The 23,697-nt window shown below is 50.8% G+C and overlaps 9 protein-coding genes across 9 annotated transcripts; 5 read left to right on the forward strand and 4 right to left on the reverse strand.

The window, feature by feature from the left end:
• Nucleotides 1–369: 369 nt before the first annotated feature.
• On the forward strand, nucleotides 370–1,919 carry gwt1 (putative GPI anchor biosynthesis protein Gwt1; the record flags this gene model as incomplete). The annotated part of the gene is made up of 2 exons (XM_022629779.1): nucleotides 370–465; nucleotides 525–1,919. 2 exons carry the CDS (start codon nucleotides 370–372, stop codon nucleotides 1,917–1,919), a joined length of 1,491 nt encoding a protein of 496 aa, XP_022490352.1.
• A 152-nt stretch (nucleotides 1,920–2,071) lies between these two features.
• Nucleotides 2,072–4,003, forward strand: PENARI_c005G11607 (amidase; the record flags this gene model as incomplete). The annotated part of the gene is made up of 3 exons (XM_022630052.1): nucleotides 2,072–2,193; nucleotides 2,256–2,830; nucleotides 2,886–4,003. The coding sequence occupies 3 exons, from the start codon at nucleotides 2,072–2,074 to the stop codon at nucleotides 4,001–4,003; spliced, it is 1,815 nt and encodes a 604-aa protein (XP_022490587.1).
• Nucleotides 4,004–5,016: 1,013 nt separating this feature from the next.
• pdeA (3',5'-cyclic-nucleotide phosphodiesterase PDE1) lies at nucleotides 5,017–6,757 on the reverse strand (the record flags this gene model as incomplete). Its single annotated transcript, XM_022629848.1, has 4 exons — nucleotides 5,017–5,024; nucleotides 5,083–5,819; nucleotides 5,871–6,556; nucleotides 6,722–6,757. 4 exons carry the CDS (start codon nucleotides 6,755–6,757, stop codon nucleotides 5,017–5,019), a joined length of 1,467 nt encoding a protein of 488 aa, XP_022490357.1.
• Nucleotides 6,758–7,508: 751 nt separating this feature from the next.
• PENARI_c005G03620 (SSH4 family protein) lies at nucleotides 7,509–9,158 on the reverse strand (the record flags this gene model as incomplete). Its single annotated transcript, XM_022629678.1, has 3 exons — nucleotides 7,509–8,317; nucleotides 8,371–8,676; nucleotides 8,726–9,158. 3 exons carry the CDS (start codon nucleotides 9,156–9,158, stop codon nucleotides 7,509–7,511), a joined length of 1,548 nt encoding a protein of 515 aa, XP_022490145.1.
• Nucleotides 9,159–9,496: 338 nt separating this feature from the next.
• PENARI_c005G06682 (aminopeptidase P family protein) lies at nucleotides 9,497–11,046 on the forward strand (the record flags this gene model as incomplete). Its single annotated transcript, XM_022629813.1, has 2 exons — nucleotides 9,497–9,635; nucleotides 9,689–11,046. 2 exons carry the CDS (start codon nucleotides 9,497–9,499, stop codon nucleotides 11,044–11,046), a joined length of 1,497 nt encoding a protein of 498 aa, XP_022490440.1.
• Nucleotides 11,047–12,228: 1,182 nt separating this feature from the next.
• PENARI_c005G02460 (uncharacterized protein) lies at nucleotides 12,229–14,224 on the forward strand (the record flags this gene model as incomplete). Its single annotated transcript, XM_022629621.1, has 4 exons — nucleotides 12,229–12,539; nucleotides 12,592–13,092; nucleotides 13,807–14,145; nucleotides 14,197–14,224. 4 exons carry the CDS (start codon nucleotides 12,229–12,231, stop codon nucleotides 14,222–14,224), a joined length of 1,179 nt encoding a protein of 392 aa, XP_022490450.1.
• A 972-nt stretch (nucleotides 14,225–15,196) lies between these two features.
• On the forward strand, nucleotides 15,197–17,577 carry PENARI_c005G08216 (J domain-containing protein; the record flags this gene model as incomplete). The annotated part of the gene is made up of 6 exons (XM_022629892.1): nucleotides 15,197–15,226; nucleotides 15,280–15,364; nucleotides 15,424–15,650; nucleotides 15,721–16,378; nucleotides 16,434–17,372; nucleotides 17,426–17,577. The coding sequence occupies 6 exons, from the start codon at nucleotides 15,197–15,199 to the stop codon at nucleotides 17,575–17,577; spliced, it is 2,091 nt and encodes a 696-aa protein (XP_022490435.1).
• Nucleotides 17,578–18,976: 1,399 nt separating this feature from the next.
• Nucleotides 18,977–20,176, reverse strand: PENARI_c005G09742 (Zn(II)2Cys6 transcription factor domain-containing protein; the record flags this gene model as incomplete). The annotated part of the gene is made up of 3 exons (XM_022629966.1): nucleotides 18,977–19,772; nucleotides 19,840–19,937; nucleotides 19,985–20,176. 3 exons carry the CDS (start codon nucleotides 20,174–20,176, stop codon nucleotides 18,977–18,979), a joined length of 1,086 nt encoding a protein of 361 aa, XP_022490166.1.
• Nucleotides 20,177–21,756: 1,580 nt separating this feature from the next.
• On the reverse strand, nucleotides 21,757–23,445 carry PENARI_c005G05389 (D-arabinono-1,4-lactone oxidase; the record flags this gene model as incomplete). Its single annotated transcript, XM_022629746.1, has 1 exon — nucleotides 21,757–23,445. One exon carries the CDS (start codon nucleotides 23,443–23,445, stop codon nucleotides 21,757–21,759), a length of 1,689 nt encoding a protein of 562 aa, XP_022490251.1.
• Nucleotides 23,446–23,697: the final 252 nt, after the last annotated feature.

Here is a 23,697-nt window from a genome sequence, read left to right on the forward strand (position 1 = left end):
ATTGCAACTCAAACAGGCATCTAGAGTTATCAATACCTTGAATCCTACGGGAGAGGGTTGTGCCTCTACTCCTGGAAGCCCTGACAGTGGATCGAATTTCATTGATTCTATCAGGCCGGGTGGGGGTTTTAGGGTCAAATGTGTGTACGTGTCATGATGTTGGCTGTCTATTCATCCAGTACCACAGACTTAAAAGTGAAATGCATTGCAATATTGACACTGTGTCATCAGTGAAATTGACAGATGTTCCAAAAAATGATATCGTAGCTAGGGGTCAGGTGATCGTGGCGGGTAAACACTTGGAGCTTCTCCAACTTTCTTTTCTTCCCACGTCATTCTCCAATTTGTTGGCCATTCGAACTGCCCAGTATGGATCCGAGCTACAAAGCTCGCAAGGAGGCATTCGTGTCAAATCTTGCTGGAAGCACAATCCTTGAAATCAATGCAGTCACTCTCGTTGCCTCAGTGAGAGACTCCAATTCCAATTGACCTTGCTATCTTGCTAATCTGCGCGATCAACCCAGACATCTGTCCTTCTCTGGTCAGCTCTTCAATCCCGATTGTCCTTTTTCACACCCTACGGGCCTGCGGCACTCGTGACAGATTTCCTTCTCAATGTTCTGGCCATCTTGTTCGCGACAACAGCATACTCCTCGGCGCCGCTCCTCCTCAACATCTTCCTCGTCTCCCCCGCCGTACTTCTTTTCCTTACCAGGCCAAGCCTACGCACCCCCCAAAAGGCGAAACCACCCCGCAAATCCAAGGCCAAACATGAACTCCCCCAGGAGGAATCCATGTCCCTACCCGTCCACCCATTCTTGACGACATATCGCGCAGCCATGATGATTGTCACCTGTGTTGCTATTTTGGCTGTCGACTTCCGCGCTTTTCCTCGCCGTTTTGCCAAGGTTGAGAACTGGGGAACTTCTCTGATGGACTTGGGGGTTGGATCTTTCGTTTTCTCCGCTGGAGTTGTTTCTGCACGAGCGGTTCTCAAAGGCCGCAACTCGAAATCTCCCAAAGTGGCCTTGCATAAAAGATTGATTGGCTCGGCTCGTCACTCCATTCCCTTACTTGTACTGGGTCTCATCCGTCTGTGGAGTGTAAAGGGTTTAGACTATGCGGAACATGTGACGGAATATGGCGTGCACTGGAACTTCTTCTTCACACTTGGCTTCTTGCCTCCTTTTGTGGAGCTTTTCGATTCTTTGACTACATTGGTTCCCTCCTACGAGGCACTTGCACTTGGCACTGCGGTCCTTTATCAAGTTGCTTTGGAGTCAACCGACCTCAAGGGATACATTCTCGTGTCTCCTCGAGGACCAGATCTGTTGTCTAAGAACCGCGAAGGTGTCTTCTCCTTTATTGGGTACTTTGCAATCTTCCTCGCGGGACGTGGTGTTGGAATTCGCATCATTCCGCGTGGAACATCGGCAACCAAGTCGCCTCAGCAGGCACGGAGATCTGTCCTGGCAAGCTTGGTTCTGCAAGCTCTGTTCTGGTCGACCTTGTTCTTCTTCAACTCCACCTACGCCTTTGGCTACGGCGCCAATATTCCTGTGTCGCGTCGACTGGCTAACATGCCGTATGTCCTCTGGGTGTCAGCATTCAACAGCGCACAGCTATTCCTGTTCTGTTTGACCGAGACCGTGTTCTTCCCGGCGGTCCACCGGGCCACCAGCAAGGATGGTGAAGTAGAGCAGAGTTCCTTTGCGACCAGTCGTATTCTACACGCCTTCAACCGAGGGGGCCTTGCGCTTTTCTTGATTGCGAACTTGCTTACTGGAGCAGTAAACCTGAGCATTCCTACGCTGGATCTCAATACCCCACAAGCCATGGGGATTCTGATTGTCTATGCAGCAGTGCTCACTGGGGCTGCCTTGGGCATGGACAAGTACAACATTAAGCTGAGTCTGTAGATTTACAACAAATATATGGAATACATGTACGTATTTGCACTTTAACAGGTAGAACATGTGACCTGACTTGAGCCGCGGCATGTGATAAGCTATCGGCACCTCCACTTGAGCTTCCATTCATGTTCTCATGTTGACCTCAACACCCATTCACCATGAGCTCACAGGCATTCCTCAATTATCCTCCGCCACGTGAAGGCCCCTCGGTGCCATATAAGAATGAGACGCAGAGCATTCCGGTCTTCCGCGGCACACCCTTGGCCATCGGCGCAACATTGTAAATTGCACAGAGCTCCATTGTGTTGTCGCGACACACTAATTCGGAGTTTTTCGTCCCAGGATTCATAATATCGGCTTTATCCAGAGCCATATCTGGCGCAATGCCGGATTTGGCATCATTCGCGAGATCCCTCACCTCAGCCAGTACGCCGGTCGCTACGATCCAACTGTGATTCCCATCGACAACGCTAGCCAAGACGATTCAAGAACGACGGCTCCTGTGGAGCGAAGAAAAGGAGATCATGGATATTACACCTCTGCCGACTACCATGCGCTCTACTCATCCGGGGAGCTGACCCCGATCGCCGTCATTGAGACGCTACTCCCTCTGATCCGACGTGATGTTCAGCCGGTTGGGAAACACGCAACTGCTTTCCTTGAGTCGCAATCTGATGCAATCCGTGCGGCGGCGGAAGCATCCGCCGAGCGATACAAGAAGGGCCAGCCGCTAGGTCCGCTGGATGGAGTACCGGTCGCAGTGAAGGACGAGGTGCACATTACCGGATATAAGCGCACACTAGGAACCAAGCTGGATTTCAAGCATGGCACTGATGCGACGTCATGGTGTGTGAAGCAGTGGCTGGATGCTGGAGCTATAGTGATTGGAAAGACCACCATGCACGAACTGGGACTTGGTGAGTACTTTATTTCTGATGTTCGGAAAATGAAATGGTAGTTGACTATTTTCAGATACTACCAACAATAACCCAAATTATGGGACGCCAAAAAACCCCCACAACAAGGACTATTACTGTGGCGGTTCATCTGGTGGCTCCGGGTATGCTGTCGGGGCTGGACTTGTGCCGATCGCACTCGGCGCAGATGGTGGAGGCTCAATTAGAATCCCATCATCATTCTGTGGCATCTGGGGACTGAAGCCTTCACATGGCCGAGTGTCTGGTGCGCCGTCTCTGAGTCTTGCGCCCACTGTCGGCGTCCTCGGGCCCATGGCAGCCAGCATCGATGACCTCGCCCTCGCCTACCGTACCATGGCCACTCCAGCACCTGCCTCAGAAGACCCGATTTCATCACAATTCCCCAATCCGGTACCGGCTTCTTCTGACGCCAAGAGGACCAAGACAATTGGTATCGTTCGCGACTGGATCGATCGCGCCGAGGGCCCGGTGCGCGCTACCCTGGATAGAGCGCTCGAATACTACCGCCAGGAAGGGTACACCATTGTGGACATTTCAATTCCATACCTTCCGGAAGGTCAGCGAGCCCACGCTCTGACCATCATGGCGGAAATTGCATCAGGTGTCGATGCGAGTCAGATCCGACAGCTCACGGCCCCGAACAAAATGCTCGTCTCCATGGGAATGTACCAGATCACTGCCCAGGACTTGCTTGCCTCCCAGCGGTTGCGCAATTTGCTTATGACGCATTTGGCTCATCTTTTCAAGACTCACCCCGGATTGCTCATCGTTTCCCCTACGACGCCCATTCCCGGTTGGCATATTGATGGCGGCGAGGCAGACTTGTCTCGGGGCTTGTCGGATGGCAAGTCTTCTGTCCGCAATATGGAATATGTTTGGTTGGCCAACTTTACTGGTTGCCCTTCAATTAGCTGTCCTGCTGGTTACAGCCCCGATGGCGGTGTGCCTATCGGTGTGATGGCCATGAGTGAGTGGGGTACTGAGGAGGAGCTTATTGCGTTTGCTCGGGATGGTGAAGCTATCTTGGATCTACCTGGTAGCCGGCCCCAGCGTGAGGACGAGGGCGTTGCTTCCACGATGAAGGGCCTGAGGATTCCTTCCAATGATGCATCGGTTTGGGAGGATGTTATCGGCCAAGCTAAGTCGGAATAAATGAATTCGCGAAGAAAGCTGCAGCTCGCCATTGTGAATAATAGTTTGTTAAATAAGCCACACTCTGTCGATAGAGGCATACAAAGTCTCAACCAAGTGACCGATGATTTACCCTAGTAGCTTTATGCCATGGAAACATTCATCATGACGCGACTACGAGAGATATTAACATATTCCATAGCAAGACTAGACATGTACTAGCCCCCGAACACGACACACGGATTATACATCGTCATGTTGAAGGACATGCAGTTTCCAACATCGAATATACCACCATGCTTATCCCCACTGTTTGTATCACAATCTGGCCAACATAATGAACACATTCTTCCTTCGACATTGCCTGCTCGCCACCTGACAGCTTAGTTTTGACTCGGACGTCACACTCAAACTAAAAATGTAACACTCGTCTGTGGAGACGGTACCACCGTGCTTGTTGCTACTGTCCGTGTCGCAGTCGTTGGCTAGCAGGTTCATATACTCATCATATGGGGCCTTGCATCCCTTTTGTGTTGAAACTTCCATCACTGCTTTGGTGTCTTCGGCATATTCACCATCAAATGTCTGCTTGTAGGGCCATTCCGTCTGACCTTTTGTCCAATTATCCTCGGAGACTTGTCGTGCAACTGTTGGTTCCAAGATAGAAGGGATTGGCATCTTACATTCTGCCCAATGTCGATCAATAGCCCCGAATTACTTGATCGGGAGCAAGCTTCATCTTAGCCCAGTCAGCTAACGCTCTGTGACGTCGGATTCGTTGATCGTGCTTATTATCCCGACGTTATATCCTGTGTTTTACTTAAACAACTATTACTCTTCTGATGGACAGCTCAAGGCACTGCCGACCAAGTATCGTCCAACACATCCCAACGGACCTCCAACGGTACAGGGCTAGTGAAGACATGCGCCGTGAATGAAGATGCAGTTGATCATCGAGAATTGAAGTTTAGCTATTGTACACAGACATAATAAATCCGACGCTTAGAAACGGAAAAGTAAATCCGAACGCCTCTCTAATTACCTGACCGATGTCTTTCATATCCATATCCCTTCTAGGGGATTAGGAATGAAGAACTCACATCCCAGATGCGCCGCCGTGCCACGAGCCTTCAGCTCACTTAGAATCTGATCACAGGGAGGCGGCCCATCAGTGAGGTTTTCTTTGATATGAATGATGTAAACCTTCAGTCCTTCCAGCGGAAGAGGCTCGGTATCATCCCAGCCTCTGGGTTCCGGGCCCATAACATCTGCATGATCACCATCATCGCCGAAGCCCGGAGGCGCAGCTGCGGGTACGTGAGGCAGCTCAAACGACTCGCTCGGGTGTGAGCGAGGTTCGACAGGGGGAACAGACGGCGTTTTCTCGTCGGCGTAACTCTGGGTTCGTTTCGATCGAGGGCTCACTTGTTCACTGCGAGCTTCAGGAATGGCTGGGGCTTCGCGTTTGCGCTTTTTGTCCGGCGTGTTCGTTTCGCGCACTTCCGCAACTTTGGCGGCTAGCACGCTGAGTTCGGCGACTAAATGTCGCGGACACATGTGGCCATACAGGTATGCGTCGTCGACGCTGTCGTTGTATGAACACTCGATGAAAATGGCTCGTAATTTACCTGTAGCAATCTTTGGTGCTGCCGCCTCCCATACTAGTTTGTTGAGAGACTCGAGAGACACGGAGTCGGGTTCGACATCACCGAACACAATGATCTCGTAGCCGGTATGATGATCGCGCAGGAAGAATGCCGAGCTCTCAACTGTCGCCACAGGGGTTTCTTTGGGGTTAGAGGGGAATATACGAGGTGAGCGAGCGGGGGAATAGAAACTGCGCGTGTTAGCAACTTAACTGATAAAAAGGTTCCAGGTATAAGCATACCTGCCATCGGTCTGGTCGACAGAAATGGCCCTTGAAGGAATCATCAACTGATGTTCTGCAAAGACAGTACTCCCAGCGCGATGATGCACACCACTTTCGGGATGATACCGTTGTTTACACTTCCCATGGCTGATACTGAGGCATTTCGTCAACAAGCCATTACAGGCTCTCACATAGCCCCTGCTTTCACCACGACCGAAGCGAGGGTTTCCACCTTCTACCAAACGTTGGTATGTGAGTAGACCGGCGCCGCCATCCTCATCCGACAAGTTCGGCCAGATGATATCGTTAAACATGTGGTTCTTGATGGCGGATAACACTGATGGCAACGCAGCCACCGGCTTTGGGCCAGCCCCCGCCTCCAAGATCGGAGTGTTGATGGCCAATCCTGAGATATGATCCAGATGAGGATGAGTAATGAGGATAGCGCCAATGATTTCCCGAAAGATATGAGCTGCATTGGCCTGTGCAGTTTGGTAGGGCAGCTCAAGCCCCTGAAAGGGCCCATTTGTCATCAATCCCTGATCATCCTTGCATTCGGGGATGTATCGCTCCAGCAATCGGATGATTCCCGCAAGAAGGGTACCCGCATCCACGGCTACCACAGAGTCTGGCGACCATTTTGTGGAGGTCGATCGGACCAGAATGCCGGTGACGCTGTCTTCCCGGGGTCCTCCCGTTGGTCCCTGAGCCAGTTAGCATTCTGCAGAAGATGTAGAAGTAGAGGTAAGAGGATCCATCTGCCAAAGCCCCGAAAGCCAAGTGGGAGACGAGGTCCAATGATCGGGCTGGGTATCAACTCCGACACATGGCTCTGCAGGTGGAATCTGCAAGAAACCAATCAAACTTACCAAGACAATGACTTGGAATGCGGCTTTGTCGGCCATTGTTGCACTCTCCGTGGAGGCGTAAGACATGAACAATGAGCTGACGACTGAACCGGAGCCAGGCTACCGGGGAGACTGACCTCTACTAGAGGTGTTTCAGCAGACTGTTTCACAGCTGCGACAGAATTGCGGCTAAAAACGCGAAACAGGAAGAGGGAAAAAAGGGAAATTAAACAGGTAATCTTGCGACTTGGACTGTTCTAAACCCAAGTATGGGAAATACCATAAGCTGAAGCCAGAAGTGATGTTAGAGAGAAGGCTGAGGCGGAAGTCTAGCCCTTTTGTCATGTGGATCTCTTATCGCGGGACGGTGGGGACCATCCAGCTGTATCGGAGACCGGAAACAGTGGAGAGACCTTCGGGGGTGGAGATCCGGACGGACACGGCAATCTGGACACACGTTGATAATGAATGAATGGAATGGAAATGCTGGAAATACACAGAGAGAGTAATGAAGAGAGAGAGAGAGACGTAAAGGAAGATCGAAAGTTTCGAGTCTTGGCAGAAGGCGATCTGAGCTCTGGGGCAACCGGGCATTTATACGATGTCTACTTTCACTCCTTACTGTCTACATGTACATGCACTAGACTGTAATTGAAATGGACAGCGTCCTTATACATGATTCATTGACCCTCGCACATTCCCAATCCCAAAAAAATCCGCCGAGTTGCTTGTAACGCCATCCCGTGAACCCGCTAAATAAAACAAAGAAATAACAAGGGAAGCTATGTTCATAGACAAAAACGCTGTATCAGGGATCATTGCCCTCTATTGAGTGTTCGTTCCAACCTCTGGTTACGACAGTCTGGTAACTGGGCAGATTTGGCCCATCAAATTCGCTGGATTCATTTGATGGAGAGTGGAATCCCTCAGAGCCTCTGGAGGGATATTCTAGGGAAGCATCACTGCCCCTGCGACTGCTGCCAGGGCTGGAGTACTCTGGTGGTGGGACCTCAGGCTCTTCATCGTCTGGAGCACCAGGCTCTTCGTCGGCAGCAAAACGACTAGATCCCTCACCAGCATCTTCATTGGAAGGGATGTGGGCCAGCTGGGCGAGGGAAATGTCAGTTGGAGATCGAGCAGGGCCTGGGCTGGCCGCCGGAGGGATCCTAACACTTGAACCTGAGGCGGCGTAATTGGCGTTTTGATACACGCGGTGGGAGATTTGAGCCGCGCTCTCACGGCCCGACTCGAGGAGGATGCTGCCTTGCTCACTGCCATAGGGTGGGGGCGGGGCCAGGCTGCCAGTCATAGGGGCCAAACCCCATTTCTTGACGTTGCCTTCGATGAAGACGAATCCCATTTGACCAAAGTTGACGTGAACGGTACAGGGTCCGTTGGCGCCAATCGTGGGGAAGAGGTTTTGTGAACGATAGTTATGAGCCACGTCTTCGAGCCGCTTGCCGTTGCGAGTAAAGAAGATCGTGCCTGATCGGGGGCGATAGCCTACACCGATGACGTCGCCTTGAAGTAGAGGGGGACCGTATGGGGTTGCTGTGAATGGTTGATTAAGTCGGCGATGTCCAGTAGACTCGTAGGCAACAGAGGATTTGTGGAGGCCTGGTATTTGTTAGCAGGTTGCCTGATAAAGAATACTTTCGGTGGGAACATACCAGGCATTCGGAACAAAGGATACGGTTTGGTGCTGACACCGATCCCGATCATGGTCGACTCGGGCTTATCGTAGATCTTCGCTTCCCAGTAGTAGACCTCATTCTGCTTCGGGATGGGCAGGTTGGTCTGTACACTACACTCGGAGTCGAAGAACTCGATTTCTGTGCGCCCTTCCACAAAGCAGTTTGCAATCTCCAACTCCGGCTGGAACTCCCAGGCGGAGACACCCTTCTCTTGAATGGCGAGGAATTGTGATAACGAGATGTCGGTTTGCACGGACTCGGGCGGGTTTCCTTGTACAAAAGCTGCGCACCATTAGCAAATCGATCAAGCAGATTTAGTGCATTGCCGTACCTTTCGCTCGTAAGTATTCCGACCGCGCCAGGTCATCCATAGACTCTAGCGCCGCCTCTTCCTCGCGCGCAAACGCCTGCTCGTCGTCATATTCACCAGGCCGACCAATGCGATCCAGCATAATCCGCCCGCGGCGGGTATATTTAAAGAAAAAGAAGATCGCTAGCACGATAAATGCGACGCCGGCCGAGCCAAAAGCGGACAAGATCCCAATCAGGATGCCTTTGCCGGTCGAGCCGGTCGAGTTGCCACTGGCGGCCACGACCTCAGGACGAAATTCTGACAGCGAGGAGAGAACATTCTGGAGGGTTGACTGGATTTGTTGCTGTGAAAGAGACGGGTCGGTCGGGGAGAGGAGCGGTGACGTCGGAGTGCCTATCACCGTTCTCAAGGTTGATGGCAGGAGCCCGGGGCTCGCCTCAGAACCCTGCATGGTTCATTGATTGTAATAAATAAGGAATAGAGGAACGAATAGCTAAGAGCGATGAGGAAGAACGAGGAACGAGGAACAAGTACAGAAGTTGGGAAAGTTGGAAAGTTGGAAAGTTGAGTGAGAGGAGAAAGAGAGCGAGCGGGAAGTTATCTAAGACGCTTTCGGGTCTCCAACTCTCTCTTGAGGCTGACTTGCTCTTCCTCTCCTCTTGGATTCCTGTAATCCTACAAACCTGGCTTCTGAGCCTTGATATCTCCCTTCTCTTTGCTAACTTTGCACTAATACCCCTCGGCTTACTCTCCCCTCCTTGCTGCTAAAGTGACCCCTCTCATCCAGTTATGCGAGCGACTAGTTCAGCCCAAGGCTCTCGGGGCTCTCAGGGCACTCATGACCCCTTGGCTCGTGAGATCATGATCAATTCAGTTGACTCCTACGACATCCGTCTGGCAACTCCTACTTCCTGCGATAAGTACCCAGGTCCGTCCCCCTAGACCTTCCCCTTCGCCCTCTTCTCAGCTAACCCGCCCTAGCTAAGCATCACGCGCGCAATGTTGCCCGAAAGCTTAAGGCTTCAAGTGGCTTGATTTTCCTCTCTGGGCAGCCGACAATCAACCTACGCGACTCGGACCAGACGCGCCCCTTCCGGCAACGACGATACTTCTACTACTTGAGCGGAGTCAACGAGCCCGACTGTTCGCTAACATACGATATTGAACGAGACCTGTTGACCCTTTATGTCCCTGACTTTGATCTCCATCGGGCTATCTGGATGGGACCGACCCTCTCAAGGGAAGATGCATTGGATCAATATGATGTGGACCGAGTGCACTATCAAACTGCGCTGAAAGAAGGACTCCAGACATGGCTGGATGAGCGCAAGGAGGGAAGCGAATTGTATCTTGTTCATCAATCGGAGAAGCCGGATCACCTTCCTGCTGATGCGCCTCTCGAGTTGGAGAAGCTCATGCCTGCGATGGATGCGGCCAGAGGTATTAAGGATGAATATGAAATCCGAATGATTCGCCAAGCGAACAAGGTCTCGGGCCTTGCACACCGCGAAATTCTTAAACGCATCCAGACTTTTTCCAATGAGTCGGAAATCGAAGGGTCGTTCCTAGATACCTGCGTCTCAAACGGCGCCCGCAATCAGGCGTACCAGATCATCGCCGCATCAGGGCCTAACGCGGCAGTCCTGCACTACGACCGGAATAATGAATCCCTCCGCAATAAGCCTCTTGTCTGCCTTGATGCTGGTGCGGAGTGGGACTGCTATGCCAGTGATGTGACGCGGACTTTCCCTCTTTCTGGCGAATGGCCCAGCGACCACGCTCGGGATATCTATAAGCTCGTAGAGCGTATGCAGGAAGAGTGTATCCGGGGGATGCGCAAAGGAGTCCGATATCTGTCTCTCCACAATCTAGCCCATGACATCGCCATTGAGGGACTCATGGCGCTTGGTGTGCTCAAGAACGGCACAACCCTTGAGATCCGCCAGTCTGGTGCTTCTAGGGTCTTCCTCCCTCATGGACTAGGACATCACGTTGGGTTGGAGGTCCATGATGTCTCCGAAAAATCAATCATGGCGTTTGGTCGGACCCGCCCGCACTGGGCCACTACCTGCCTTTCGCCTTGCACTGCCTCTGCGCCGGTGTTGGAAGAAGGCATGGTTGTCACCGTTGAACCAGGATTGTACTTCTCGCCTCTGGCTCTTGCCGATGCGCGCAATCAACCCTATGCCCGCTTCATAGATTTCGACGTTGCAGATAAATATGTACACATTGGTGGGGTGCGTATTGAGGATGATATTCTTGTGACGGCTACTGGCTATGAGAACCTCACTACAGCACCCAAGGGTGAAGAAATGCTTGCCATTATTCGTGGAGAATAGTGTGAATAGTATAGATAGTATACAGCATATGGAAATAGCATATACAATACCTCATGGATGTAGCCTCTTAGCCTCTGTTTTCATGAATCAGCTCGGTTGTCCAGACCGAGACCCACGTCAAAGTTTGGTTCGGCTTATATATCTGTATAGTGGCAAACATCTTGTATACATTGGAGTGGCAAACATCCCCAGCTCCAGACTTGGGAGATTATCCAAACGACCAGGCTTCTTACAAACCTGATCTTACAAATTGTTAGATGTCTGATAGTATATATAGTCCGCTATATCCTTTTGACTCGTGTTTCAAAATCATCTACATTGGATCGAACTGACTTGATCTTCCAAATTACCTCCAAACCACCAAACTATATCCAACTCCACGATGGCCTGGTTACACCACGTCTCCCGCCGTATCCGTGATATCTGGCACACTCAGAGAATTTCCATGGCCGCCAAGGCTGACCGATGGGATGAATCTACCTGAACATACCTCTCTCACTCGACCTACCATAAGTTACTTTGGTTTCTATTCTGCTATGATATCCTCGGCTTGAACAAAACGCAACCTCACTTGAAAATCGTCGGATTTGGGCTTGGCCTGGAATAGCCTAAGCATTTCCACCGAACCACACGCTTCAGTGACACAGAGGGCCAAGCAGGTTTGATAGTTGCATGCCTTGGGAATTTACCGTCAACAGATGTCAGATGTTTATCCATGCGGGTACATGTTTCATTGTCCATACTACAATGTCATTCGCCAAACAGTATATATAGATATATTTATGCGTGTGTTAATGTATGGAATCTGCCCCACGACTGACAGTAACATCCAAGTAAGCCAGTTCAAGCCATGTCTACTGTAAATAATACCAAGTGAAACGTGAATGCCTCCGTTTCAAGGAAATGTACCCCTCCACTTTACCTCGGGTTCGTACTCGTATATTTGTCTTGGTCCAGCGCTGATCAGTCTGGAAGCGAGCATCAATGCTCTAATGCCCCCCTAATCCCCCATCGAAATGACGGTATCCTTCAGATCTATGCCTTTTATGCACATCAACCGGATGCTGAGACTGCCGGTCATCGATAGCCCTTTTCGCCCGTGACGCAGGTACTTATAACCCCGGCTTCCCCCTGACGGTGGGTCGCTAAATACATGCAGCGAGATCTGCGATCGCTTTCAACATGGGGGATCATTCTGGACATTCCGTGAAGCATGTCGATACGGAACTTATGTTCTGGAGAGCATCAGGGGGCGACAATCGTGTCCAGATCGACTTCACCAATGGGAACCCTGAGGAGGGTCTCAAGGCAATGCGGGCTCATGATCAGATGCACCGAGTAAGAGTGCATGACATCCGAGGCCAGGAATCCAACTTCACGCTGGACAAAAATGGCTTTGTATATGTGTCACATGATATGCCTGGGGATGCCACAGATGAAGAACAGGTTAAAGACACCCTCGTCCCTAAGACAGAGGAACTAGTTCGCCAAATGTCAGTTTTAATTCCCCTAACTGTGTTTTATCTTAACTGAACCATATTGCAGAACTGGGGCAACCAGGACGGTCACCTTTGCACATCGAGTCCGATGCCTCGCGACAGATGCGTCCTTGCATGCCAATAATCGCGCACCCGCACATAGCGTGCATTCAGACTTCACTGCCGAAGGGGCATTGCACCATCTGGAGTCCGTTATACCCGACGAACAGGAGCGGACCCGTCTCCTAGCTGGCCGAGTCCTGATCATCAATGTGTGGCGACCGTTGAAAACCATCCAGCGAGATCCCCTTGCAGTTTGTGACTGGAACTCGGTCAATCCACGCGACAACATTCCCACGCGGCTGATATTGGCTCGTGGCTGGAATGAACTAAGCCGGTATGCCTTCAGTGCAGACCAGCGATGGTACTATCTGGGCCGTCAGCAGCCTCACGAGCCTTTGATCTTTACACAATTCGACAGTGACAAAGGGGTCAGCGTCCCACACTCTGCATTTGTCGACCCTGAGTTTCAAGATGGGGCAGCCAGGGAGAGCATTGAAATTAAGATGTTTGCCTTTCTTTAGTGGTTTCACCTGGGCAAGGGGGTCTTTATTTAGGGGCTAATTTAGGAGAATACTGTACTGTATTCTTTGTTCTGTTATTTGATTTTATTTGATTCTATGCTATTTCTAGTTGATTCTTTTATTTTCTTTCAGAAATTGATTCTAGAACCCGACAAAGAATGAAATATGCAAGGAGAGAAAACTCTGCCGGAGTCAGACCATGTTCTCCGTAGGGAGAAATCGGGATGCCCACTCCGTTGCCTGACACGATCGCCAGCCGGGCCGGCACTAATGCACCGGCATCGGCTTGTCGTCATGTGTTGAGTTTTTGTATCATATTTGTCGTCATAATGGTGGTCATAATAGTAGTCATATTTGTCGTCATAATAGTAGTCATCATAGTAGTCATATGGCTCATATGGCTCGTAGATATAGCGTGCTAGCATATAAAGTAGATAGCGTGCTAGCATTCCAACTGGAATAACGTGCTCAAAGTCTAAAGTCTGCAAATCACGCGATGTCCGAGTCATCAAAGGACCTTGGCATCCCTTAGGGAGATCTTCTCGGTGGGACCCGAGAGTGGGTCGTTTTATAGTGACTCACGCAACTTTTTTTACTTATAAAGCTCGACCCCTGCTACTCAACTTTTTCACCTCATCTCGTCCTCAGGGGTGATGGTCGCTCCTCTAAAAGTCTTTACTTTTCTTACTTCACTTTAGGATGGGCCGACATAACAGACGTCGCACCCGTCCTCGTTCACGCAACCGATCTATAACTTTTCAACCCGAAACCCCGGCATCCATTCAGACACCCCAGAACATCTTCTGTGAGCCTGTGTCTATCGACAACTCTCCATGCACTTCATGTGGATCCCCAGCTGTACCCCCCGCCCCGATATGGCATTTTGGGTATACAGCATGGCAGACCCGTGAACGCCCAACGGGGCTGGAATCAGGCCACGATGAACAATATCGTCTGTTCGGCGGAGAGCCGGGTGACGACATGAGTCTCTGTGATCGGATGCTCGAGTACTTTGGCGGACTTGACTATATCGATTCGTGAGTATCACTCTCTACACTTGCCCTGATCACCATTCTGACTCGCCCCAGAACAAGTGGCCATGCCCTTGGAGATTGAATGTTCAGATATTCAGCCTGGAGACTTCCAGCGGATTCCTTTCTTTCATACTTTTTCGGTCACCAAAAAGACAAAAAACCACTATTTGATGAATTTGCGACGTTATGATCTGCGTTCGACAAACATAAAAAACACCAAAGGCAACGCCCAGCGTCTGCCCACTCAAACGCGCCCAACCGCAATGACGAGAACACAGATCCCACGGATACCCGGGTCCCCGACTTGCAGCAATGAAGATGTCTCAGACATTGGATTGGTCCCCATTGACCCGGCCGTGATACTGGTCTGTTGATTCGGTCACACACCAAAAAATGAGTCACTGTTGAGTCATGCTTCACGCTTTGCCTGTATTGGTTGAGTTCGTGTCCGACCTCTGAGTTGTTGACACTTGAGTTCCCTCTCTGGGCAAGGTGTGAGTGATGAGTAGAGTGGCTAGGGGAGGACTGTGTGTGATGTATCTGTTTTTGTCCATCCCAAACTGAAGGGGAGTGGTAATGGCAGCATTGAGCTTTGGATATTTCTCATGACTGTAGTTCTTGAGTTTTGTTTATAGTAGCCTTGAGCACAAAATCTTTACATATTCACATACAAGTACACATAAAAGTTACCAGCTGAATAGTAACCAGTAGATAGTAGTCAGTAACGGAGAGTAGTAACTAGCTGAACGGCTTCAGGTTATACTTGTTCACCGCCAAGTATCTGCCCATTGAGCCCCCACTTAGGGCAGGCGGTGAGACCCTTGAGGACACGGTCATCACCAGATCAGGAAGTGCGATATTGTCTCTCCCTTCATCACTCCTTTGTTTCCGGTGGGCCATGCTTTTGGGCTCTTAATAAGCTCCTGATATTTCCTCCCAGCTCTCTATTGCGCCCTTCTACCTGTCCCAAGTGGCTACTGTCAACAGCCTTGTGCAACACGATCTTTAAATTCCGCGGACAGCGGCCACCGCTGTACCTTGAACGCGCCGCACGATGTCGTCAGACTACACATACGATGAGCAGGTAAGGAATTTACGCCAGCAATGAAGAAGCAAGTTTACTGACTGGAGTATTAGGGCCAATTCTTCCCCTTCTTCATCCTCACTTTGACCGGCCTGGTCACACTCCCTCTTACCTATAACCTCCTACGTCCTAGCAAAGGTGAGTCTGGACTGGAAAGTGATGATTGACCGGGTCTAATGATTGTGCGCTATCTACAGAGCTCGAGAACACTGCTCCCCGCATCAAATCTGACTTCAAACCCCAACATGCCGATCTCATCGACGCGCAGAAGCGCAAGCGTCTGCGCAAAGAGCGCCGAATTAAGCGCATCGTTACCGTGATCCTAGGATATGCGATCATGGCATGGATGGTCTATTTAATTGTCGTCACGGCTCGGACCGTGGTGAAGGCGTATGATCCTTATGACATTTTGGGTGTCTCAAGGGTGAGTTGTCCAGTTCAAGGCAGGCCTGCTGATACAGGAACACTTGAGCTAACATTTTATTCACAAACAGAGCGCGGATGAGAAAGCTATTTCAAGACATTATAAGCGCATGTCGTTGATTTATCACCCGGATAAAATCCGTCCTGATCCCTCGAAAAACGAGACGATGGATATGCTCAATGAGCGCTTCGTCGAACTGACCAAGGCCTACAAGGCACTGACCGACGAGGAGGTCCGTAACAACTACCTTCAGTATGGCCACCCCGACGGCAAGCAGAGCTTCAGCATTGGTATTGCCCTTCCCCAGTTCATTGTCATGGAGGGCAATGGCAAGTACGTCTTGATGGTCTACGGTGCTCTTTTGGGTGTCCTTCTTCCATATATTGTTGGAAAGTGGTGGTATGGATCACAGCGCTACACCAAGGAGCGTGTTCTCGTCGCCAGTGCTGGAAACATTTTCCGCGAGTACAAGGAAGATATGCCCGAAGGTGGCATCATCAGTGCCTTGTCCTCTGGCGAGGAATTCAAGGACATGCTCAAGGGTGCTCAGGCTGAGTCTGGTTTGGCTAAGCTTGAGAAGCGAGTGTTGGCAGATGATTCTTCGTTCCTCTCGGCTAAGGACCGCGAGGCTCTGAAGCAGATGGACAACTCCTCTCGTCGCAAGGCATTGGCTTTGCTGTGGGCTTACCTGGGTCGAATCGATCTTGGTGACGCCTCTCTTGATGCTGGTAAGTCGAGCAGACATCTCTCATTCTTTTTCTTGTACTGACTGAGTTCTCCCAGAAAAATACGAAGCCGCTCCTGTCGCCCTCTCCCTCTCCGAAGCTTTCACTGCCATTTCCCTTGCATTTGGTAGCATTGGACCTATCGTTGGTGCTTATAAAACCTCTCAGAATCTCATTCAGGCCGTTTCCCCGGGCTCCTCGCCGCTATTGCAACTTCCCAACTTCAGCGACGCCGTCGTCAAGTCAGTCGAAGGCGAAGATGCCAAGGAGCACTTCACCGTTCAAAAGTTCATGACCCTTACCGAGACTCAACGACGCAGTCTGACTGTCGGCGCTGGTCTCCTCTCTGAAAAGCAATACGCCGACGCTATTTCCGTCGCCCAGCAACTTCCCGTTCTCCAACCCGAGAAGATCTTCTTCAAAGTCATGGGCGAGAAGGTTATCACCCCCAGCAGTCTGGTACAGCTGGTTGTTAAGGCACGCTTCATTCCTCCCGGTAGCACATCCGTGCCGCCAGTGAACGAAGTCGATCTGGAAGACATCGACCCCGACGAGGATGACCTTGAGGCCCTGATGGGACGCAAGCCCGCAAAGAACCGCGCTACCAAGCTTGTGGATGGCAAGAAGGTCGAGAACAAGATTGAGACTATTCAGCCACCCCTCGCCCACGCCCCATTCCTCGCCCGCGACCACTCCCCCCGCTGGAACATCTTCCTTGCAGACGCCAAGCAGGGCAAGATGGCCGTCCCGCCGTTTACTTTTACCACATTCGACAAGCCAATCTTCGACGAGGCCGGCAAGCCCACCTTCAACGTCCAAACTCTCAAGATGCAGTTCCAGGCTCCTCCGCAGGTTGGCGATTACACCTTCGTCCTCAACATGCTCTGTGACAGCTACCTGGGTCTCGACTACTCAACACAGATTACTCTGCACATTGAGGACCCGGCCAAGGCCGCCGCCTTGGAAGAGGACGACGACATCAGTGAACCTGATGAGGGTAAGTTTCCGCCAATCCATTGGTCTGAATATTATTTACTAACACTTCTCCAGACTCCATCGCCGGCCAAATGCAAGCTCTCAAGACGGGACAACCACCCAAGAAGAAGACGCCCAAGGATTTCGACGACTCCAGCGAGAGTGACACCGAGGGCGACGCAGGCGATACCAGCGACACCAACACGGAAACGGAGGACGAGGATTGATTCCCTTTCTCTTGCATTGATTGATCGGTTGTACTTGAGACTTGTGTGACGTAGACCTTGGCATGCCTTGTCTCTTGGAAGGTTGAATTACATGATGTCTTTTTTTTCTTGTGGTCATTCTACTATTCATCGGGTAGCTTCGGGGTTTCTATTTGGTTTATTACTCTTTTCTTTTCCCTCGTGTGAATGTGCATCTATCATTTATTCCTGTCTGGTTAATAGACGTGAGGAATTTACCCAAAATTTTAAATTTAAATTCGAAATGTTACATCAGATAAGAATAGTTGGAGGGTTTCTTTTAGTCTCGGTGAATTGTGACAATAGCTTCATGCAGTACTGTCTGGATGACACGGCGTATATCGCCATGACTATGATCTTTACCTAGTGTCATTGCACTGCAAGGTCATGAAGCCACTCACGCGCAGGGTCAAGGTGTCACAAACCCCCACGCCGAGCTTCATCCCAGTCCTGAACAAGGAAAATAATGTACTAACTTGTTTCACTTGGATTTGAGATGCTGAACTTGCTAGGCTGCTTTTTCTAGGTTGATACTAGATCGATCTGTGCGAGGTGTGGTAAATTTCACTGCTCGAGATCTCGATGTATACATTGATCTCGATCTGATCTGCTGTATCTCGTGCTGGAGTACCGACCTCGGCTTTGTAGACGTATTCAGGTCGATGCCAGGGTATATATACTGTTCTTTTCAACGTTGGGGTTCCTTGATGTGATAATTGCATACCGATATCGTGGATTAACAGCTTTCATAGATTAGGTAAATGATCAGAAAATTCAATATACTATACAATGTACACATGGCATGTAGACCCAGCTGTATCATACATAAACTCTCCAACTTTGTATAAAACAGGGTCCCTAGACCCTGACCAACGCAATCGGAACTCAATACTTGGGACAAACTCGGAGGCCGAGGACTAGTACCTGAATTGATAGGGTGTGTCTCAAACTAGATACCAGATTTGAAAAGCCCCAGGGAAAAAAGAAAAAAGACGATCCAAACAAAGATCTGAGCCCGAGAAAGAAGAGACGAAAGCGAATGATCAGGGCAAGAGCTCAATGTGCCAGACATGTTCCCTGTCTTGTATCCTGGATGTTCCGTGCTCCACGTTCCGTGCTGATAACGTTCAAATTCAAGACCAATAACAATCCAAGGCGTGGTTTTGATTCTGGCTTCACATATGGATGTGGGGGTATAGAAGAGCGATAGATGGAACCGAGAATGATCAAGAGAGAAGGAGACAAAGAAAAAGTCGCTGAAAAAAATAGCAAAGTATAGGTAAGAAGTGAAATATAAAAAGCTGCTCAGCAGCTTCTACTCAACCCCGAGCCAGCGTGAACGAGAGACAGGCCAAATTTACTACAGTAGATGAAACCAGATCTAACCTGGAGGAAAAGACCAGCCAGGTGTAAATCCTTGGTAGAACCCAGAATCGTTCGCCTGGAAATGAAAGTCGCGAATCATATCACCAGACAAATTGCCCGCCAGAGGATGCGCATGTGAATGCGGGTGCGGATGCGGATGCGTGTTCGTCAGGCTATGATGTCGAGTAAGAACAGGCTTAATATCAGGCTGTGCAGTCGCACTATCACAGCAGCCATCAAGAACATATGAAAACGGTGGGTCATGCTGCTGGTGATGCGGCAGATGCAAAGGGCCAGCCGATAGTTCAATGTGAGGCGAGATATCAGTGCACATATCCGGTGCAGTCATGGACGACCGCTGCAGGGCCATCAGGTCATGGTATCCCGCGTCGGGATAGCTGTAGCTTGGCTGCTGAACTGGCTGGAGATCCCACTGCCAGTTTTCGGCTGTATTGCTGCGAGCCGGCATGGGTGTGGGGATAGGGCATGTCGAGTGTGATAGCGTTGTTTGCGAAGATTCTGGAGGAGTCGTAGGTTCAGGGGAGGGCTCGGCTGTGACGCTGCATTCCGTCGACGTTGATAGCATGCGCAGGTATCGCAGGTCTTCGGAATCTTCATCTGGTTCGTCAGCGTTCTCCTCGGCTTGTTTGATTAGCCCTAGTCGATCGAGAATTGCGTGCGTGAGAGGATGGCCGTCTGGTGCTTCAGCAAGAGGCTCGCCAGGGAAACCTTCGTTGTTGATGCAGAACTTGTAAAGTTTCTGAAGAGCCTTGACTACCAGCGAGTGGTGGGATTCGAGCATTTCGACAAAGCTATATTGATGCATGATTAGTTTCCGCTCATGATTAGAAGATAGAAGTCTTGAAAGAATGTACTCACCCCCGAGAGTATACTTTGGTCTGGGTAGCCTTTCGCTCGCGAAACAAACATGGGTGGTTGTATACTGAGCAGCGATTGCAAGGCTGTTTCCCATCGCACTTGGATATGTTAGGAAATATCCACAGTTCCCGGACTGTCGACATACCTTGGTCTTTTTCACGCGACAGCGATCGCACGCTTTCAGAACATGTTTGCGCTTGACCCGGAAGACGCGCTGGTCGCGCTTGTCCTCGCCCGTCCTGGTCCGGTGTTCCAGTTCGGATAGTGAGGTCACAGCCGTAAAGTCGTCAATACTATGGGGAATGCCCTTGGGGCGAAGCTTTGGCTGCCATGCCATATTGGACTGTATCATCTTGCGCACAACACGGCCCGGGGAGATAGATGTCGCAGGAATAGCAGAGGTGCAGAGAGGTAACAGGATTGTATTCAAGAGAGATATATAGAGATCGGAGGAAGTAGGGAACAACTTTGGCCAGCAAAGAATAAAATAAAAAAAGGGAGCAGGTGGGGGTGAAATGAGAGACAGGCCTTGATATCAACAGGCCCCGCATATAAGCACAGGGAATAGTTACCAGTGACGTGGAGAGTCTGTCAGACAAGCGCGACAGAGTCAAGGATGCTAGCTGGGGACCATTTGGGCGCAGTTGAGCACGGTCCGAGCCGCAAGTTCTTCGGGCAGCATCAATACAATGCATTGAGGACTTTACAACGTCTCGTCACACGTTGGTTTTCCCCCTCCCAACACGTGTGATCCTGGCGGCTGAGGAAGATGGAATTGGGAGCACATATTGCACCAATCAAGGCCCCTGTCAACCTGCATGAAGTACTGTGGAGGGGTCAATGCTGAGAGGAAGAGAGGAGATGGGGAGATGAGGAGATGAGGAGATGATGAGGGAAAGAGACGGAGAGATGGGAAGACAAACCAAACAAACCGAAGTATAGAAAACATCCCAGTCTGCACCGAAACGTGTCACAAATGCCCAGCAATTGGTCTTTTTGTCTTTTTGTTCTCTCAGGAGATAGCGCTTAAGCCTGAAGCGGGGCCTGTTGCTCTGTTTCTCTTTGCGAAATCCTTCTATGTATAGCACTGGCACAGCCTGCACAAGACAAACAGATATCCTGGGCTCAGAGAGGCAGCCCTAATCTGAACATTTGTCTAGGCTAGATCTTTGCATTGATCTTCAGCTTGCTCGTATACGCCAGATGTAGGGCAGTGCGAGTTGCAGTGTATCACTCTTGTCCCATTGGGCTTTACAGGTAAGGACGTCAATACTGAATGCCTGGTTTGCCACCGTGGCTAGATCCTCTCTGTAATGGATTTGTGCAAACTGGAGGTTTCTCAGATCTCTCAGCTGGGACATGGGACAGGTGACAGGGAACAGGGAACAAGAGATAAAGGACAAGGGTAGACAGACGCCTCTCCCCGATACCAGAAACGACACCTGTGTCATGCAATATAGATGGTCAAGGTACAATTATTGACTATTGATTTCATCCAGATCAACGGCCCTATGAAAGGACACGGTGACAAGCACCATGCATCGAAAACGCAGGTCTCTCACCGACAGATTCCGATCAGCATCGGAGACCATGAGGTCAGATTCTGCGTTGGCAAGAAAAACCAGGGGGAAAGAGCAAGCAAATAGTAACAACAAGGAGGAGGTTGAGTCAACCGAAGGTGAAAAGAAATTTCAAAAGACCGTTTCGTTGTCGTCCGCTAAGCCCGAACATACCAGATTGCCTGGTCTAAAACCCTAAGCGCAGAACCGGAAACAAAAGAACAAGGATTGAAAAATAAAGAAGCCACAATAAGCACAGCAACCGAGCCAGTCAGAAGTGTCAGAGATGATCACCAGGGTAGGGAAAGTCGGCGCTTGCATCCGACCGACACCGGTATTGTTTGCTTGCGATGGGAGCCTAATTGCTCATCTCATGCCCGGGGAGCAAGATGCTCGCTTCCCCCTTTGCAAGCAAATCAAAGCTCTCCTCACTGACCGTGGGACTAGAGGACTGTGGGAAGTCATAAGTTATCTCCGCCGGGTGGTCCGACTCGACCTGCCACCGGCGATCACCTACCCATTCGATACCATCACCGACGCCACTAATGTTCAATTTGCGACGTTCCTGCTCGCGCTCCAGGAGGGGCAGCCGCTCGTCTGGGTCAGGTGCTTTGGTCAGGGGTAGATTGCGGTGATGCCATTCGCCCAGGAACATGCCGTCCGGATCGACCTCTTGCCGGACCTTCAACCACGAGTCCATGTCTTCGCCGTATGCGTTGCCCAACTCGGAGGAGCCTAATGTGCGGAAGTTCTTCGCCCAGTGTGGTTTGGCGCCCATGTCCCGCATGAGCCATTCGAATGCTTCATAGTATCGTTCTCTGCAAGGAGGGTCGCGGAAGTAGGGCCGGTAGAGAGTCGCGTTCAAGTAAAGCGTGGGTCCATCGCGAGAAGTCGGGTCCAAAAAGGGACGGGGTTTTGTGTTTAGCGATGTGTCCGAGACCCGTACCTCGACCGGACAGTGCACCCACAGTCCCTTGGAAGAGAATGGGATTTGCGCTGTCTTCAAATCGCCGTGCAACCAGGCCGAAAGGCGGAGGATGGCTTCAGGTCCTTTGTCCAGAGGAAGTGCCCACTCATTAACAAATTGTGAGTACAGACAGTTCATCAACAGTCCTGAGCGTGCGGGCTCAACGGCCTCGGTGACAGTTGAGCCAGGCCAGAACCCGTATTGCATGCCAAAGACGAACCATTCGACCCAGGGCAAGATGCGCGGGATATAGGAAGACAGCGCAAGCAGGTTATGGTAGATATGATAGCCGAGTGAATCTCCGTAGAAGTTTCTGGGGGGTGCACGCAGGGGAAGGTCGGTCTTCTCAGCGCGCCAGACAATAGCACCCTTCTCATATGGCAGCCACCACACGCGCACAAACTCGTGATCTGTCCACAGCCCCTTGGTCCAGTCATTCAGCACCCGAGACAGCGAATACCGTTCCTGGCGCCAGGCAACGTTGAATGTTGGCGTCGCCTTGAAGGTGACCTCGACAACGATTCCGAGGGCTCCGAGTGAGACCAGTCCGGCGCGGAACAGATCCGGGTTGTTTGTCGGGCTGCAACGAACCAGCTGGCCATTGGCGAGTACCAGGCCGAGCGATTCAATGCATTCCGACAGCAGTCCATGGCGAAGGGAACTGCCGTGTGTGCCCGTCGCAATGACACCCGCAATGGATTGGCTGTCAATGCTCCCCAAATTCGCGAGTGACAAGCCATGCTTCTCCAGCTGTGTGCCCAGTTCATTCAATCGGATGCCCGCTTCGACGGTAACCAAGCCGGTTTCGGAGTCGACGTTTAGGATGCGGTTGAAGTCATCGAGATTGACGAGCCATGAGGAGGTGCAGGTAAGATCGGAGGGCGAGTGGCCACTGCCCACAGTGACAAGTCGACGACGACAACGACGAGCGAGGGTCACCAGCTGTTGAACCTCGGGGATAGTCTGAGGGCGGATGTACAGCTCCGGGCGCGAGAAGAACGTCTTGGCCCACGTGTGATGCAGGTGATCGGTGGACGCGCGGAATGGCACCGCAGGGTCCTTGAGGAGTAAGGGATCCATGTTAAAGAGAAAAATCACGGCATGTTCATATTACATGTGTACATTGGGGGAGAAACTCGGAGACACTAGGAGATGGCGACATGAGGGTCCGGTTTTTTCTATTATCTCCGTGTTAGCCCACTCCCACTCCTTGGCGTGTCTAACAGACGGAGTATACTACCGAGAACCTATACACATTAACTTATAAGTTACCATAAAGTTACTATTATACTATATGCTCCTGGTTAAATAAAATAACAATTCAATATTCAA

The sequence above is a fragment of the Penicillium arizonense genome (assembly GCF_001773325.1).
Source record: "Penicillium arizonense strain CBS 141311 chromosome Unknown PENARI_contig005, whole genome shotgun sequence".
Classification (NCBI taxonomy): domain Eukaryota; kingdom Fungi; phylum Ascomycota; class Eurotiomycetes; order Eurotiales; family Aspergillaceae; genus Penicillium; species Penicillium arizonense.